This window comes from Pteropus alecto, unplaced genomic scaffold (genome assembly GCF_000325575.1).
Source record: "Pteropus alecto unplaced genomic scaffold, ASM32557v1 scaffold75, whole genome shotgun sequence".
Classification (NCBI taxonomy): domain Eukaryota; kingdom Metazoa; phylum Chordata; class Mammalia; order Chiroptera; family Pteropodidae; genus Pteropus; species Pteropus alecto.
In genome coordinates, this window is record NW_006440638.1 from 21,342,294 (window position 1) to 21,357,840 (window position 15,547).

At 34.7% G+C, this 15,547-nt stretch overlaps 1 protein-coding gene across 1 annotated transcript in view; it reads left to right on the forward strand.

Annotated features, from left to right (window-relative positions):
- The window catches only part of DNAH12 (dynein axonemal heavy chain 12), a 200,616-nt gene that overhangs the window by 164,889 nt on the left and 20,180 nt on the right, over positions 1 to 15,547 (forward strand). Inside the window, 4 exon segments of the mRNA XM_025050737.1 lie at positions 5,229 to 5,401; positions 7,126 to 7,266; positions 12,293 to 12,451; positions 12,618 to 12,762. Coding sequence (XP_024906505.1) covers positions 5,229 to 5,401; positions 7,126 to 7,266; positions 12,293 to 12,451; positions 12,618 to 12,762 — 618 coding nt within the window.

The following is a 15,547-nucleotide window of genomic DNA, read 5'->3' on the forward strand; positions in this document are numbered from 1 at the left end:
TGAGTAATATTATGAAATAACTTCTGTAGGTTAACTTTATGGATTTGCAGAACTTTCTTTTTCTTTTGTTTTACAGTGTACAATTCAATGAGGTTTTTTTTTTTATTTATAGTTGGTATACAACACACCAGCCTCAGCTGTACAGCATATTGATCAGAGATCCACACAACTCACAAAGCACTCACTCCATCAAATCTAGCATCCCTCCTCTCCCCTACATATTCATTCCAACATTATTAACCATCTTTCCCATGCTATACTCTACATCCCCATGTCTACTCTGCAACCATCCACCTGCACCTCTCAATCTCTTTCTCCCCTACCCTCCTTCCATCTAGTATCCCTCAAAATATTCTTTGTATCTATGAGTTTATTTCCGCTTTTGTCGTTGTTGATTTTGTTCTTTAGATTCTACGTGTACGTGAAATCATGCAATATTTGTCTTTCTCTATCCAATTCATTTCATTCAATGCAATACCCTCTAGGTCTATCAAGGCAATATCTTTTTCCATCCCCTTCCTTTTAGTCTATGTGTGTGTTTTAATCTGAAGTGAGTCTCTTGCAGGCAGCATATGTAGGGATCCTGTTTTCTTATCCATTCAGCCACTCTCTCTTTTGGTTGGAGTACTTAATTCTATTCCATTTGAGGTACTTGTTGATAAGAATGTAGTTGTTACCATTCTTTATTCCTGTTTTTGATACATATTTTTTCTTCTTAAAGAAATCCCTCCAACATTTCTTGTAATACTGGCTTGGTGTTGATAAATTCCTTTAGCTTATTTTTGTCTGGGAAGCTCTTGATCTGTCCTTCAACTCTAAATAATAGCTTTGCTGGTTAAGTATTCTTGGTTGTAGATCCTGGGTTTTCATCCTGTTGAATATTTTGTGCCAACCCCTTCTGTCCTGCGTAGTTTCTTTTGAGAAATCAGCTGCCAATCTTATGGGTGCTCCCTTGTAGGTAACTATCTGCTTATCTCTTGCCACTTTAATATTCTTTCTTTGTATTTAACCTTTGGCATTTTAATTATGATGTGTCTTGGTGTGGGCCTCTTGGGGTTCCTGGTTTTGGGGACTCTCTGAGCATCCTGAGGTTTTATGTCTATTTCCTTCACCAAGTTAGAAAAGTTTTTCATCATTTTTTCAAATAGCTGTTCAACATCTTGTTTTCCCTCAGGTACCCTGATGACACAGATATTTTGATCTTTAATAGTGTTTCATAGTCTCCTTAGATTATTAATATAGTCTTGGCTTTTTTTTTCTTGCCATTCTGATTGAGTGTCCTTGGCTTTCCCATCCTCTATATAGGTTATTTGATCCTCTTCTTTATTCACTTTGTTTATTCCTTTGTTTATTCCATTTAATATACTTCTCATCTCAGATAATGTGTTCATTTCCGACTGGTTCCCTTTTATGATTTCCATTTCCATTTTTATGGTTTTTTTATCTCTTTGTTGAAGTTTTCACTGAATTCATCTACCATTCCCATAAGTTCACTGAGCATCTTTATAACCAATGTTTTGAACTCTGCATCTGTTAGATTGCTTGACTCCATTATTTCTGGATCTCTGTTCCCTCATATGGTTTCTGCTTTTTTGTCTTCCCATTTTGGCTGCCTTTCTGTTTCTGTTTCTATGTACTAAGCAAAGCTCCTAAGTCTCCCAGTCTTATTAATATGTCTTTGTGAAGTAGATGTCCAGTGGCACAGTCCTGAGAGGGGTTCAGCTGCAAGCCAAATTTAGCCCAAGCCTCTACCCGTCCGGGGTCACCTGTTAAAATTTAGCAAGCAATCCTCAGATGCTGTGCATATAGTTCCCTCAAAAAGCTACACCAGAAACCGAGGCCAGCTGCCACCAGTGTGCATCTTGGTGCTACTCAGCAAGGAGCACCTGACTCATTGAGGATACACCTGGATGTGGCTTGGGTGGGGCCCATGTAAGAAGAGGCAGAGTTTCAGGGAATCATCTGGGCAGAGCAACCTCTGTTATCCAGTTTGATGTCTCTGCTATGGCAGCGCTGAGTTTGAGCACTGGGAGCAGGAAGGGCTCAACAGAAGAATAATGGACACCGCTGGCACTTCTGCTGGGGGAAAGAGCCTCACCATGGCTCTCACTCTGACAACTCAGTGTTGCCCTGTAAGTCCCTGAGCAGCCAAACCAGCACTGGTGCTCAGAGAGAGCAGGTCCGTCACTGCGAAAGTCTGCTCAGGGACACAGCCCCTTTAAGAGGCGTCTGCAGCTGCCACTACAGCTGCCACTGCCTCCGTCTCATTCAGTCGCTCAGGTTTGGGCAGCCTCATGTCCTCATCCCTTCCTACCTTATGCTGTTGCAAGGTGATTTCTTAGATTTCTCCCTAGTTGTATGGCTTGTTCATCTAGCTCCCAGGCAATTTTCCTTGCTGTTTGCTCCTTGTTTCTGTCACAACTTTGATTTGGTTGCCAGAGGAATGAACAGAGCCTCTGGCAGAGGAATGAACCAAGCCTCTCACTGATTTACAGAACTTTCAATCCTCCTTGGCCCACCAATGAATTAAGAACATCTTAATATTAGAGAAATTAAAAAATTTGAAAAACCTAATAGAAATTTCACTATTTGCGCACCATCCTTCTGCTGCTCCCTAGTACAAGCTACAATGCACTCGAGCTTTGGAGTGGAAGACTTTCAAAAGGCCTAGGCACCTTCCCCTTGGAATGGGTTTAGTTTTTCATGAATGTGATGGTAATTATTTTCTGTTCAGGTGTACTGTTTTTTTGTTTTTTTTTTTGTTTTGTTTTCATTTGTTTGTTTCTCACATCAGAAGAGCCAAAACAGTAGTGTCCGAAAGTAATATCCTATGGCAGCCCCCAATCTGGGGACCATGGCCGAGATATTCTATAAAGTCTCTCCCTTTCCAATTTCTATCTATCAGAGCAGAAACAACTTCTCATTGACCCCTCACTATAATGTTTTTTCAAAGGGGAGAAAGGATAGGAAGCATTTATCAGCTTATTTCCTATTGAAACTCAAGGAGGAAATGAGGTATAAGTATTTATTAGTTCAAGTACTTTATCTTACAGAGAGAGAAATGTAATAAATTATAATCTCTTTGTGGCTGGGTCCTCTTAATCATTACAAACATAGTTTTAAATTCATTATATATTCTGATCCAAAATATGCTCTGTATCTGGCTCTGACTTCTACCCATACAATGTAAGAAAAACTCTTCAGAGAAAAGTTCCCCCACATATTCTAAAATCTGTTTTTCCTATTTATCCCAACCTATAAGATTAAACAAACACAAACAAAACTTTAAGAATTTGTTCTATAGGTTTCAAAGCCCACTTTTACCCCAAAATTTTCTTGACTGAAGTTTAGTCTTTTTGATTCCTGGAATCAAAATAGTATAGTATATGTAAATAAATATTACGATAGTATAATATATATAAATATCACAGCCAGGAAATTTTTGCAAAATAATTCTTTTGTTTTAAAATCATATAGTCGACAATGTTTATTTCTTAGAAAATGTCTTGTTCTTTGATTTTAGGCCATGAATGATAATTAATCGAAAAGTATGTTTGTATTTCTTGAGTCTAGCATTTCATATATGCAGCCAAGTTCAGCAAATACATAAATGCACTGCAGATCAAGCCATAGAACTTGAGTTAAATTATTATTCACTGTTTAAAAATAATAAAATTTGCTGATTATTTTTGATTGCTATTGCCATTAATGGTAAATGGCATTTGAGCTGAAAAATTAAAGTTTAAATAACAGGAATTTTAAATGTGAATACTAAGATAATGCTTTCTCATATTAAGTGTCATTAATTTTCATCGTTGATAACTTTGTTTTACTTACAATCCAAAGTTGAGGTTCAAAACTTACTTTTAGTTGTGGTTCTACGGTATAATTTTGGGGAAAATTTGTTTGCGAGGAACAGAAACCCATTCAAATTAGCTCAAATAAAAAGATACAATTTTCCCAATTATAGAAAGTATATACAAGCCTTAGGAATAAATAGAAAGCTTAATAAATTAAGTTTCTATGCTCTTTGTCTCTCTGCCTCTCTCTAAGTTTATGTGGCCCTTCTCTCTACTCCATTTGAAGACTGATTTCTTCTATAAAAGTTTTTTATCTATTTCTTCCTACATTTATCTTGCACATAGAAACCAACTCTAGTCCCATTACCTTTTAGCATTAATACCCAGTGCCACTTAACTTCAATTTCTGAGGCTCTTAGAGGGTGAGAAATTGGGGGTAAAAAGCTTATCTTGGATCTGATTCTATCTCTACCACTTGATTGAGTGAGTCACAAACGGGATCATTCAATATAAACGTGCACAACAAGCACACTCATTCAGCAGAGTCTGTGACTAGCATTTCCAAAGAAGGGAGAGTGGAATGGAAAAATCCTCTACACATTTTTCCTGTAGAATATTAACCTATCAGATGGAGTTGCCAGTTGAAGAGCTGTTATTCTGGAGAAGTTTTTTCTTTTAGGGTTGGGTATATACACCCCTATTAAGTCTAGAAAAGTTAAACATACCAGAAGCTAGTTGAAAAAAGGTATTTTAAATGTATAAAACTATCAATCAACAAATATGTCTGAATACCTACTTTGCCAGATTTTGTACTGGGTTCTGGTGCACATATTGACACTTTAAACATACACAAGTGCGCCCTTGTTCTCTCTTTTTCTCCTCCCTCTCTATCTCTGACCTATTAAAGTAAAAAAGGGTGAGTGATTATAGTAGAAACATGTCAGATTCAGGCAAAGAATAAGCAAAGATTGACAATCTGTTATTCCTCAAATAAGAGAGAAATGGTTGGTAAGTAATCACACCTTTAATTTGTAAAGCTATTTTTCTTTTTTCATTTCTCCTTTCTGCCCTCTGGTCTTCCTCTTCCCTCCTTCAATAGTTCTTTCCTTTCTTCCATTGCCTGCCTGCCTGCCTTCCTTCCTTCCTTCCTTCCTTCCTTCCTTCCTTCCTTCCTTCCTTCCTTCCTTCCTTTCTATCTTTCTTTCTTTCTCTTTCCTTTCCCTCCCTTTCTCCCTCTCTCCCTTCCTTCATCTCTCTCTCTTTCTAGCTTTTAGCACAATAAAACTCTATCTTATAAACTATACTTTCATAATTTTGTCATTGAGTTAGATGGGTGTTGTTTAAAATATAAACTTGATTATATGAAAAAAATATAATTAAAACACATTTCCTATTTCTGAATATTGATTTTTTTTTTTCTTCTTCTAGATTGCAGAAAAAACAGAACTCAAAATAGCAGAGTCTCGAGAAGGTTATCGACCCATTGCTAAACATTCATCAGTATTATTCTTTAGCATTGCAGACCTGGCTAACATTGATCCCATGTACCAGTACTCTCTCACTTGGTTTGTGAACCTTTATATCAACTCTATTCATGACAGGTAAATTTTCTCTATCTTCATTTATCCTCCCTAGGTTGGATGTTTACCACCTTTTTATCCTCCCTAGGTTGGATGTTTACCACCTTTTCCATTAAAAAAGAGCTGCCCCAAGCTGTCTCTCCTCTGTCCTTTCCTATAGCCAGACAATTTAATTTGTCCTCGTATTTCCCTGGTACCTTTCAAGGTGTTTCCCCAGAGCTGGAGCTCAGAGTGAGTGAGTCTGTCAAGGAATAAGTTTGTACACGGGCTCTTTAAGAGGAGAGCTTGAGATCCCAGCCACCCTCCATCTCACTCATAACAATCTACACTGGTTTTCACAGCCAAAAGTTGTGGGGATTTCTTATCCTGACAAAAACTATTAGTCTTTTTGTTTTTGGACTAATAGTTCTTGTCAGGATGAGAAGTCCCATGGACATAAGTATTTTTTAAAATTAAACTCAATTTTCAGATAAATGTAGATTCACATGCAATTATAAGAAATTGTAATACTGTGTACTCTTTACCTGTTTTCTCAATGGTGACATCTTGAAAACCTATAGCACAATATCACACCAGGATATTTATGTTGATACAAGAAGATACATAACACTTCCATCACCACAAGGATACCCATGTTGCCTTTTTATAGCCATACCCACTTCCCTCCCATTCCCACTCTCTCCTTAACCCTTGGCAACAACTAATCTGTTTTCCATTTCTATAATTTTGTCATTCAGAAATTTTATATAAATGTAGTCATCCTGTATGCAACTTTTGGAGACTGACTTTCTTCACCCAGTCTAATTCTCTGGAGATTCATTCAGGTTGTTGTATGTGTCAATGGTTTGCTCCTTTTTATTGCTGAGAAATATTTCATGATATTGATGTCCTACAGGTTATTTAATCATTCATCTGTTAAGGGACATCTGGGTTGTTTCCAGTTTGGGGATATTACAAGTAAGACTGCTATAAACATGAACTTTTCCAGAATGGGTTTATCATATTATATTCCCATAAGTATTACTAAAAATGTTGAAATAAAAAAAGAAATGAATATATGCTTATTGCAAAAATTTTAAGTGTATGAGTAAAAAGAAGAAAATAAATATTAGTTATAACCCACCCAGAAGTAACCACTTTGTCTATATGTTTTCTGACTTTTTTACATATTTTTTAAGTGTGCAAATCTTGATCTAGATTTTAGGCTTCTTTGGAGTAGATAAATGTTTCATAATTCTTTGTCTTATACAGTTTCCTCCCCAGCATACATCATCACATTAATGGAGGTTTAGTCAGTCTTTTTAAATTAATTCATTGTTTTCCGTCATTTTGGAATACAATATGAAATTTAAAATTTTGAAAATAGATGGTGTAAACCATATTTTATTTTCTTGTAGAATTATACCATTTTTTACATATAGATTCACAAGAATTACACACACACACACATACAAACTGTATAGGGAGGTCCCATGTATCTTTCACCTTGTTTCTCTGATGGTAACATTTTACATAACTATAGTACAATATCACAACCAGGAAATTCACATCAGTACAATCAGGAGAGCTTATTTAGATTTCACCGGTTTTATAAACAATCATTTGTGTGTGTGCATGTGTGTGTGTGTAATTTCTTATTTTAAATAGTAGATACTTTGATAAAAACAACTTATATGTTCATTCATGTGTTACTTGTATTAGTTTTGTTTGACTCAACGTATTTTTCTTTTTTTTTAACCTTTTAGTAACAAATCCAAAATCTTGGAAAAGCGCCTACGATATTTAAATGACCACTTCACATACAACTTATATTGTAATATATGCCGATCACTATTTGAGAAAGACAAGCTGTTGTTTTCCTTTTTATTATGTACCAATCTTCTTCTGTAAGTTACTTGCTTTTTCTTTCTTTATTTTAAAATCTGCCTGGAGAACTAATCAATAAAGATGGCTGCTCTGCTTACTTCATGATTTTACTTGTACATTTCCCTTCTAGAATTGTGTTGGTGTTATAATATATATTTGATTTTGATTTTTAAAATTTAGATCACAAGTTTACAAAATATTGATGTACAGTTCAATAAATTCTTAGAGAGCAAAAATATGTGTAACTACCACCAAATCAAGAAATAGAGCCCTTTCAGATTGGCCTCTTTCACTTAATAATATGCATTTAAGGTCTTTCCATGTCTTTTTATAGACTGATAGTTTATTTCTTTTTAGCACTGAATAATATTTTATTGTCTGGATGTACCACAGTTCATCTGTTCATCTAGTGAAGAACATTTTGGTTGCTTGCAGTTTTTGAAAAATATGAATAAAACTGCTGTAAACATTTGTGTGAAGGTTTTTGTATATACATAAATTTTCAACTCATTTGGTGAAATACCAAAGACTATGATAGCTGGATCATGTATTAAGAGTATGTTTAGTTTTGCAAGAAATTGTCTTTCAAAATAGCTATACCATTTTGCATTTCACCAAAATGAATGAGAGTTCTTATTGCTTCACATTCTTGCCAGCATTTGGTCTTGTCAGTGTTCTTGATTTTGATCATTCTAATAGATGTGTAGTGTTATCTCAGTGTTTTAATTTGCAGTTCACTAATGACACTTGATATTGAGAATCTTTCATATGCTTATTTGCCAACTATCTTGTTTGGTGAAGTTCTGTTAGGTTTTTTTGTCCATTTTTAATTGGTTTGGTTATTTATTTTTTATTGTTCAGTTAGATTACATTTCTTTGTCAGGTATGTCTTTTTCAAATTTTGGGGATAGATAACCAGAAGAGGGATTGCTGGGCCATATGATAATTCTATTCCTAATTTTTTGAGGAACTTCTATACTGTTCTTTATAGTGGCTGTACCAATTTACATTCTCACCAGCACAAACCTCTCCAACACTTGTTATTACTTTTCCTGTTAAGGGTAGCCATTCTAACAGGTATGAGGTGGTATCTCATTGTGATTTTTATTTGCATTTCCCTAATAGCTAGTGAAATTGAGCAACAGGTATGTCTTTCACAATTATTTTTCTCCCGGTCTGTGACTTCCAGTCTGTGACTCCCATTCTGTGACTTGCCTTGACAGTGTCTTTTGCAGAACAGAAGTTTTAAATTTTAATAAAGTCCACTTTATCCATTTTTTGTTCTTCTCCTTTAGTTCTTTTGTTCTCTTTTGTTCTCTTTAGTTCTCTTTGATCTTCTCCTTTAATATCATGTTAGCTATTTTGGATGTTTTGCCTCTTCATATAAAATAAACCTTAGAATCAGTTTGCTGATATTGACAAAATAAATTGCTGGGATATTGACTGGGATTGCACTGAATCTATAGATCAATTTGGGAAGAACTGACACACCTTGACAATATTAAGCACTCCTATCCATGAACATTTTCTCCTTTTATTTATTTTCTTCTTTCTAACCTACTAATCTTTTCTTTGTTTTTCATATTGCATTAGCTAGGACTTCCAATATGATGTTGAAAAGGACCGGTGAGAGGGGACATCCTGTCTTATTCCTGATCTTAGTGGGAGAGTTCTAGTCTCTCACCTTTAAGCATGGTATTAGCTATAGTTTTTTTTTGTAGATATTTATAAAGTTGAGGAAGTTCCTTTTTATTCCTAGTTTGCTGAGAATTTTTATCATGAAAGTGTATTTGATTTTGTCAAATGCTTTTGCTGTATCTACTGATGTAATCATATGATTTGTCTTCTTTAGCTTATTGATGTGATGATTACATATTTTTAAATGTTGAAACAGCCTTGCATACCTGAGATAAATTCCACTCAGCTGTAGAGAATAATTCTTTTTATACGTTGTAGGATTCAATATGCTAATATTTTGTTGAAGATTTTATACATGTTCATGAGAGAGATTTGTCTGTAGTTTTCTTTTAATATCTTTGTCTAGTTTTGGTATTAGGATAATGCTAGCTTCATAGAATGATTTAGGAAGTATTCCTTCTGCTATTTTCTAGAAGAGATTGCAAGGAATTGGTACAAATTCTTCCTAAATGTTTGGTAGAATTCTTCAGAACCCATCTTAGCATGGTGCTTTCTGTTTTGAAAGGTTATTAATTATTGATTCAGTTTCTTTAATAGATAAAGATCTGTTATGTACTGAATATTTGTGTCTCCCTCAAATTCATATATCAAAGCATTAACCCCAGTGTGGCTGTATTTATAGATGGGGCCTCTAAGGAAGTAATTCATATCAGGTGAGATCTTAAGGATGTGGCCCTGATCTGATAGGATTAATGTTTTAAAAAAAAAAAAAAAAAAAGAAGGAGAGACACTTGAGTTCTCTCTCTCCATGTGCAGAAAGAAAGGCCATGTTAGGACACAGTGAGAAGGTGACTATCTACAAACCAAGATAAAAGGCCTCACCAGAAACCAAATCGGACAGAACCTTGATCTTGGACATGTAGCCTATAGAACTGTGAGAAAATAAATTTCTGTTATTTATGCAACTCAGACTGTGGTGTTTTGTTAAGGCAACACAGACTAATCTAAGTATATTCAGATTATCTATTGCTCCTTGTGTGAATTTTAGCAGATTGTATCTTCCAGTGAATTGATGCATTTCAATTAGATTATCAAATTTGTGGGTGTAGATTTGTTCACAATAGTACTTTGTTATCTTTTTAATGTCAATGGAATCAGTAGTGATGGCCGTCCTTTCATTTCCAATATTTGTAATTTGTGTCTTCTCTCTTTTTTTCTTAGTTAATCTAAGTGGAGGTTTATAAATGTAATTGATCTTTTCAAAAAACCGGCTTTTGGTTTCTATCATCTCAAAAAGTTTCCTTGTGCCCATTTGGTCAGTTACTGTTCTTACTCCGAGCCCCAAGTAACCACTGAACTGCTTTCTATCTCCGTAGTTTTTCCTATTCTAGAAATATTATGACTGAGACATTTTATGGCCCAGAATATGATCTATCTTTGTAAGTGTTCTATGTACTCTTGACAAGAATGTGTATTTTGCTCTTCCTAGGTGGAATTTCTTTAGAAGGCAAGTAGGTCAAGCTGGTCTATATATCTTCTATATTCTTACTGATTTTCTATCTACTCGTTCAATCAATTATTGAGAGAAGTTTGGAATCTCTAACTACAGAGATTTCTCCTTGCAGTTCTATCAGTATTGCTTTGAGTTTTGATGCTCTATTATTGGATGTATAAATGTTTAGGACAGTTACATATCATCTTAAGGAGTTGACTTGCCCTTTTTGTTTTTTGCATCCCTGGTAATATCCTGTGCTCTGAAATCTATTTTGTATTATATTATTATAACCTCTCCAGCTTTATTTTGATTAGTGTTAGCATGATGTATATATTTTTCATACTTTTAACTTATTTGTATCATTATATTTAAACTGTATTTTTACAGGCAACATGTAGATAGGTCTTGCTTATTTTATTAAATCTGATAATCCCTAACTAATGAAATTGTTTAGACTATTTGCATTCAATGAGATAATAGAGTTATGTAAATCTGCCATTTTATAATTTTTATTTGCCCATCTGTTCTGTGTTCCACATTTCCTCATTTTCTGCTTTTCTTTGAATTGAGTATTTTTTGTGAATCCATTTTATCTCTTTAGTTGATTTACTTTGTTGCTATATATGAACTTATAACAGTTCACTTCTATCTTTCCCCTCTTAGCCTTTGTTTTATTGTTGTCAAACATTTTATTTCTACATGTGTTATAAATCCCACAGCACATTGTTATTTTGCTCTAGTTTATCTTTTAAAGAGAATTAAATAATAGAAAAACTTTTATGTTTACCCACATGGAGGTTTTTATTCTTTTATGTAGATCCAAGTTTCCATCAACCTGAAACTTAATTTAACATTTCTTATAGTGTAGGTCTACTGGTAATAAATCCTTTCATGTTCTGGACATCTGAGGAAAAAGTCAGTGTATTTTTCTTTCAGACTTTTTATTTTTATTTCTAGAAGTTGCATTTGGTTATTTTTTATATTGCCTATTTCTTCACTATCTTTGTTTTAATTTCTTCAGCATATTTATAATAGCTCTTTTAACATTCTTGTCTGCTTGTTATATTATCGCTATCACTTTTATGTCTTTTTCAGTCAACTGATTTTTTTCCTGCTTGTGGATGTTGTGAATTTTACATTGGTAAATGCTGAGTATTTTTTTATTATTCTTTTAAAGAGCATTAGACTTTACACTTGCAGCTAATTAAATTTCTACTGGATTAGTTTGATCTTTTCAAGGCTTGTTTTTAAGCTTTCTTATGGCAGTTTTAGAGTAGGTTAGGTTAGCTTCACTACTAAGTTGTGATCCCTCTGATGTCACCACTGAATTCCACTAGTGTTCAACAAAGATTCAACTCTATTTGGCAAAAAAATCATATCTTCAGTCCTGTGTGAGCTCTGGTAGTTGCTTAGGTTATAGCTCCCCAAATATTCCAGGCCTCCTGAAGTTTTACCTTGTTCACACGTGACTTAAAATTTAGCAATAGAATCAAGAGGATACCTATGCAGGTTTCTAGAGCTCCTTTTCCCTCCTCGCTGATACTCTACCCACAAATTCCAGCCACCTCAGCCTTTCTTATCTCTGATCTTTGTCTCTTTGGCTCAGCAATACTGCCAAGCTCTGATTTTGATGACCTTTGCAATCTGGAACATGCCTTCAGCCAGATAGCTAAGGTAATTATAGGGATCAGCTTATTCATCTCCTTTTTTTTTTAGGGACCACTGTCCTGTACTGGGTGTTGTATAATTTCCAAAAAAACCTGTTATTTCATTTATTTTGTCCAGTTTTCTAGTAGTTTATAGCAGTAGGGATAGTCAGTCCTAATTATCTTATCCAAGCTGTAGAAGCAGAAATTGACATCATTCAATTTCAAGATCAACAATTTACAGCAATCTTTATTTTGGGACTACAGGGCAAAGAAAGAGGTTGACCATCAGGAACTTATGTTTCTTTTAACTGGAGGAGTAAGTCTTAAGAGTGCTGAGAAAAATCCTGATCCAACTTGGCTACAGGATAAGAGCTGGGAGGAAATTTGTCGTGCTAGTGAATTTCCTGCCTTCAAAGGACTCAGGTAATTGTTTAAACTTGATGATTTAACATTGAATAGTGATGGGTAAATTTGTAATCTAGTGATTTTTAAATAGTCCTGTAGTTGTCTTGATTCATCTTCTTGCTCAACAATCTCTCTTTAAATTTTTTCCTAATGAAAGAATAACTATTAAGCCCTTTTCCATTAGGACGCACTTTTGTGAATACATAAATGAATGGCGGGAAATCTATGACAGTAAAGAGCCACACAATGCTAAATTTCCAGTACCGATGGATCAGAGGCTAAATGAACTGCAGAAAATAATAATTCTTCGGTGCTTAAGACCCGATAAGGTAAAAGACAAATATGTTCCATTTGGAACTAGATAATTAGTCATTTATGAAGTTCGTTTAAAGTTATTGTTATTTGGTTCTTTAATCTTTATTTCAGATGCTCAAAAAGGTTCATTATTGAGCAATTTGGATCTATAGGTTTACAGTTTTCCTCAACTTGGAAAAATTTTGGCCATTATTTTTTAAAATTTTTATTGCCACCTTATCCATGATTCCAATTAAATATACATTAGACTGCTTGATATTATACCATAGGTGACTAATACTCTGTTAATTATTTTCAAATCTTTTGTATCACTGTGCTTCAGTTGGGTAGTTTCTATTGCTATTTTTAAGTTTGCTGATTTCTTCTGTAGTAGAATCTGATCTTTTATTAATCCCATCCAATTAATTTTTGTTTCAGCTATTATATATTTCATCTCTACAACGTTCGTTTTGTATATATATATATATAAATAGAATATGTATATTCTATTTCTCTTTTCATTCTGTTTATGTTTTCTTTTAAATACCTGAACACAGTTATAACAGTTTTTAAATCTTTGACTGCTAATTCCTTCATTTCTAGATCTGCCTCTATTTAATGATTTTTCTTTTGGTTATATACTATATTTTCCTGCTTTTTGTAAGCCCAGGAGTGTTTGATTTGATGATGGACATTTTGATGTTTTTGTTATCTTCTTTTAAAGGTTGTTGAGTTTTGTTCTAATTCAGAGTTTAATTTCAGCAAACACCTATGGGCCAAATCCAGCTTGTGACTAATTTTGTCCAGCCCATGAGCTAAGAATGGTGTTTGCCAACTCCTTTGGCTACATAGTTAAATTACTTAAGTTCAGATTGTTCCTTTCAAAGATTGTTTTAAGATTTGTTAGGGCAGGTGTAGAATAGCCTTTATTCAATGGATAGTTTAGCTCTGCTACTAAAGTATGGCCCTTCTGGGGCTTTTACTAAATACCCTAAGTGATTACTAAGGACTCTCTACTGTGGCTTTAGGGAACCTGAGTGATTCCTTCCACAAATTCTTGTAGCTCCTCAGGTCCCCAGTTCACAGCTTGCTAGTCACTCTTTGCTTGGCCTTTGCATGCACACCAGAGTATTCAGCAAAGACTCAAGGGTACTGTTATGTAGATTTCTGAGCCTTTTTTTTTTCTGAATAGTTCCCTTCTAATTTGAACTCTAATTTCCAGCAGCTTCAGCCTTCTTGAACTCTTGATCCCTGTCTTCCCAACTCAACACTGTGTTGCTCTGCTTTCCATTGCTCTCCCTGTTCCACAATCTGGAATGTATCTCCCAGAAAAAAAAACAAGGGAATAGTAGATCTCATCTTCTTTGTTTCCTCTTTCTCGGGAATCACAGTCCTGTACCACCTATTGTCTGAATAGTGCAATAGCTGAAAATGATTGTTTCATTAATTTTGCCCATTCGTTAGTTTATGGTGAGAGGGTAAATCTGGTCCCTGTTACTCTATATTGGCTGGAAGCAGAAAATGGAAGAAAGCCTTGTATATGTCACAATTTTTAGTTGAAATATACACACAAATCGTTCTATAGGTAGAATAAATAAGCTGATACCGATTTTCACACATTCAAGATAGGTGATTATGATGTTACAAAATGAAAAATTTTAGACAGAAAACTAAAAACTATGCTCATACATGGAGTTTAAACTTTAAGTCACTTCACCTCTTCGAGCTCCAGTTATAGCACATATAAAAATAAAGGTGTTTAAAGTGATTGTGATGGTCTTTCCTTCCTTTCCCTTCCCTTCTCTTCCCTTCCTTTCTTTCTTTTCTTTCTTTCTTCTTTTTGCCTTTCTTCTTTCTCTTTCTTGTCTTTCAGTCTTTCTTTTACATTTTATGTTTTGAGTAAAGTTTCACAAGAAGCATTATCTAATGCTTCATTCAGTCTCTTAGTAGGTTCAAACAGAGGCCTACGTAATTACTTAACTCCTGAGTATTTCTCCTTACTCTGACTTCAAAAGACCTTTGTACATTATTAAAACTTACCTCCTTACCTCCTGATAGCTGTGTGTGAAATGTTTCTTTCACTAGACAATAAGTCCTTTCAAAGCCAAAACAATGCTTTCTTTATTATTTTATCACCAATAGCCTTACTTGTTCATGGTAAACTGAAGAATGTATGTCTCTGCATCTGGAAAACACCTGCCTATTTGCACTCCACTGAATGGCTCTCTGATGGCCAAAGGAGATGTCACTTCAATACCTCATGTGGAGTTATTTCTTTGTCTTTCATGCTTGGGAGTCTGAGCTTAAACATTATAACACTTACCACACTGGAATATACAGTAATTGTCTATTTGTTAGGTTTTCCCACCAGACTGTGAGCTTCTTGAGGTCAGGACCCATGCCTTATTTTGCTGTATATCTCCAGGACTTAAAGCAGTGCCTGGCAAATGGTAGGAGCTCAATAAATGTCTGTAAATTGAGGTGAATTGATTGAATTAAACTAAATTCAATTGAAGCCTGTATTAGTCAGAATTCTCCAGAGAAACACAACCAATAGGACAAAGGGAGATAAACAGATACAGTTAGAGTTAGAGAGAGATAGAGAGAGAGAGATAGAGAGAGAGAGAGGGAGAGGGAGAGGGAGAGGTAGTAATAGAGATAAAGATAAAGGTGAACTAGAGATAGAGATAGAAATAGATTTGAAGGAATTGGCTCATGTGATTGTGGAGGCTAGCAAGTCCAAAATCTGTAGGCCAGAGATTCAGGGAAGAGCTGATATTGCAACTCAAGTCCAAAGGCTCTTTGCTGGCAGAATTCCTT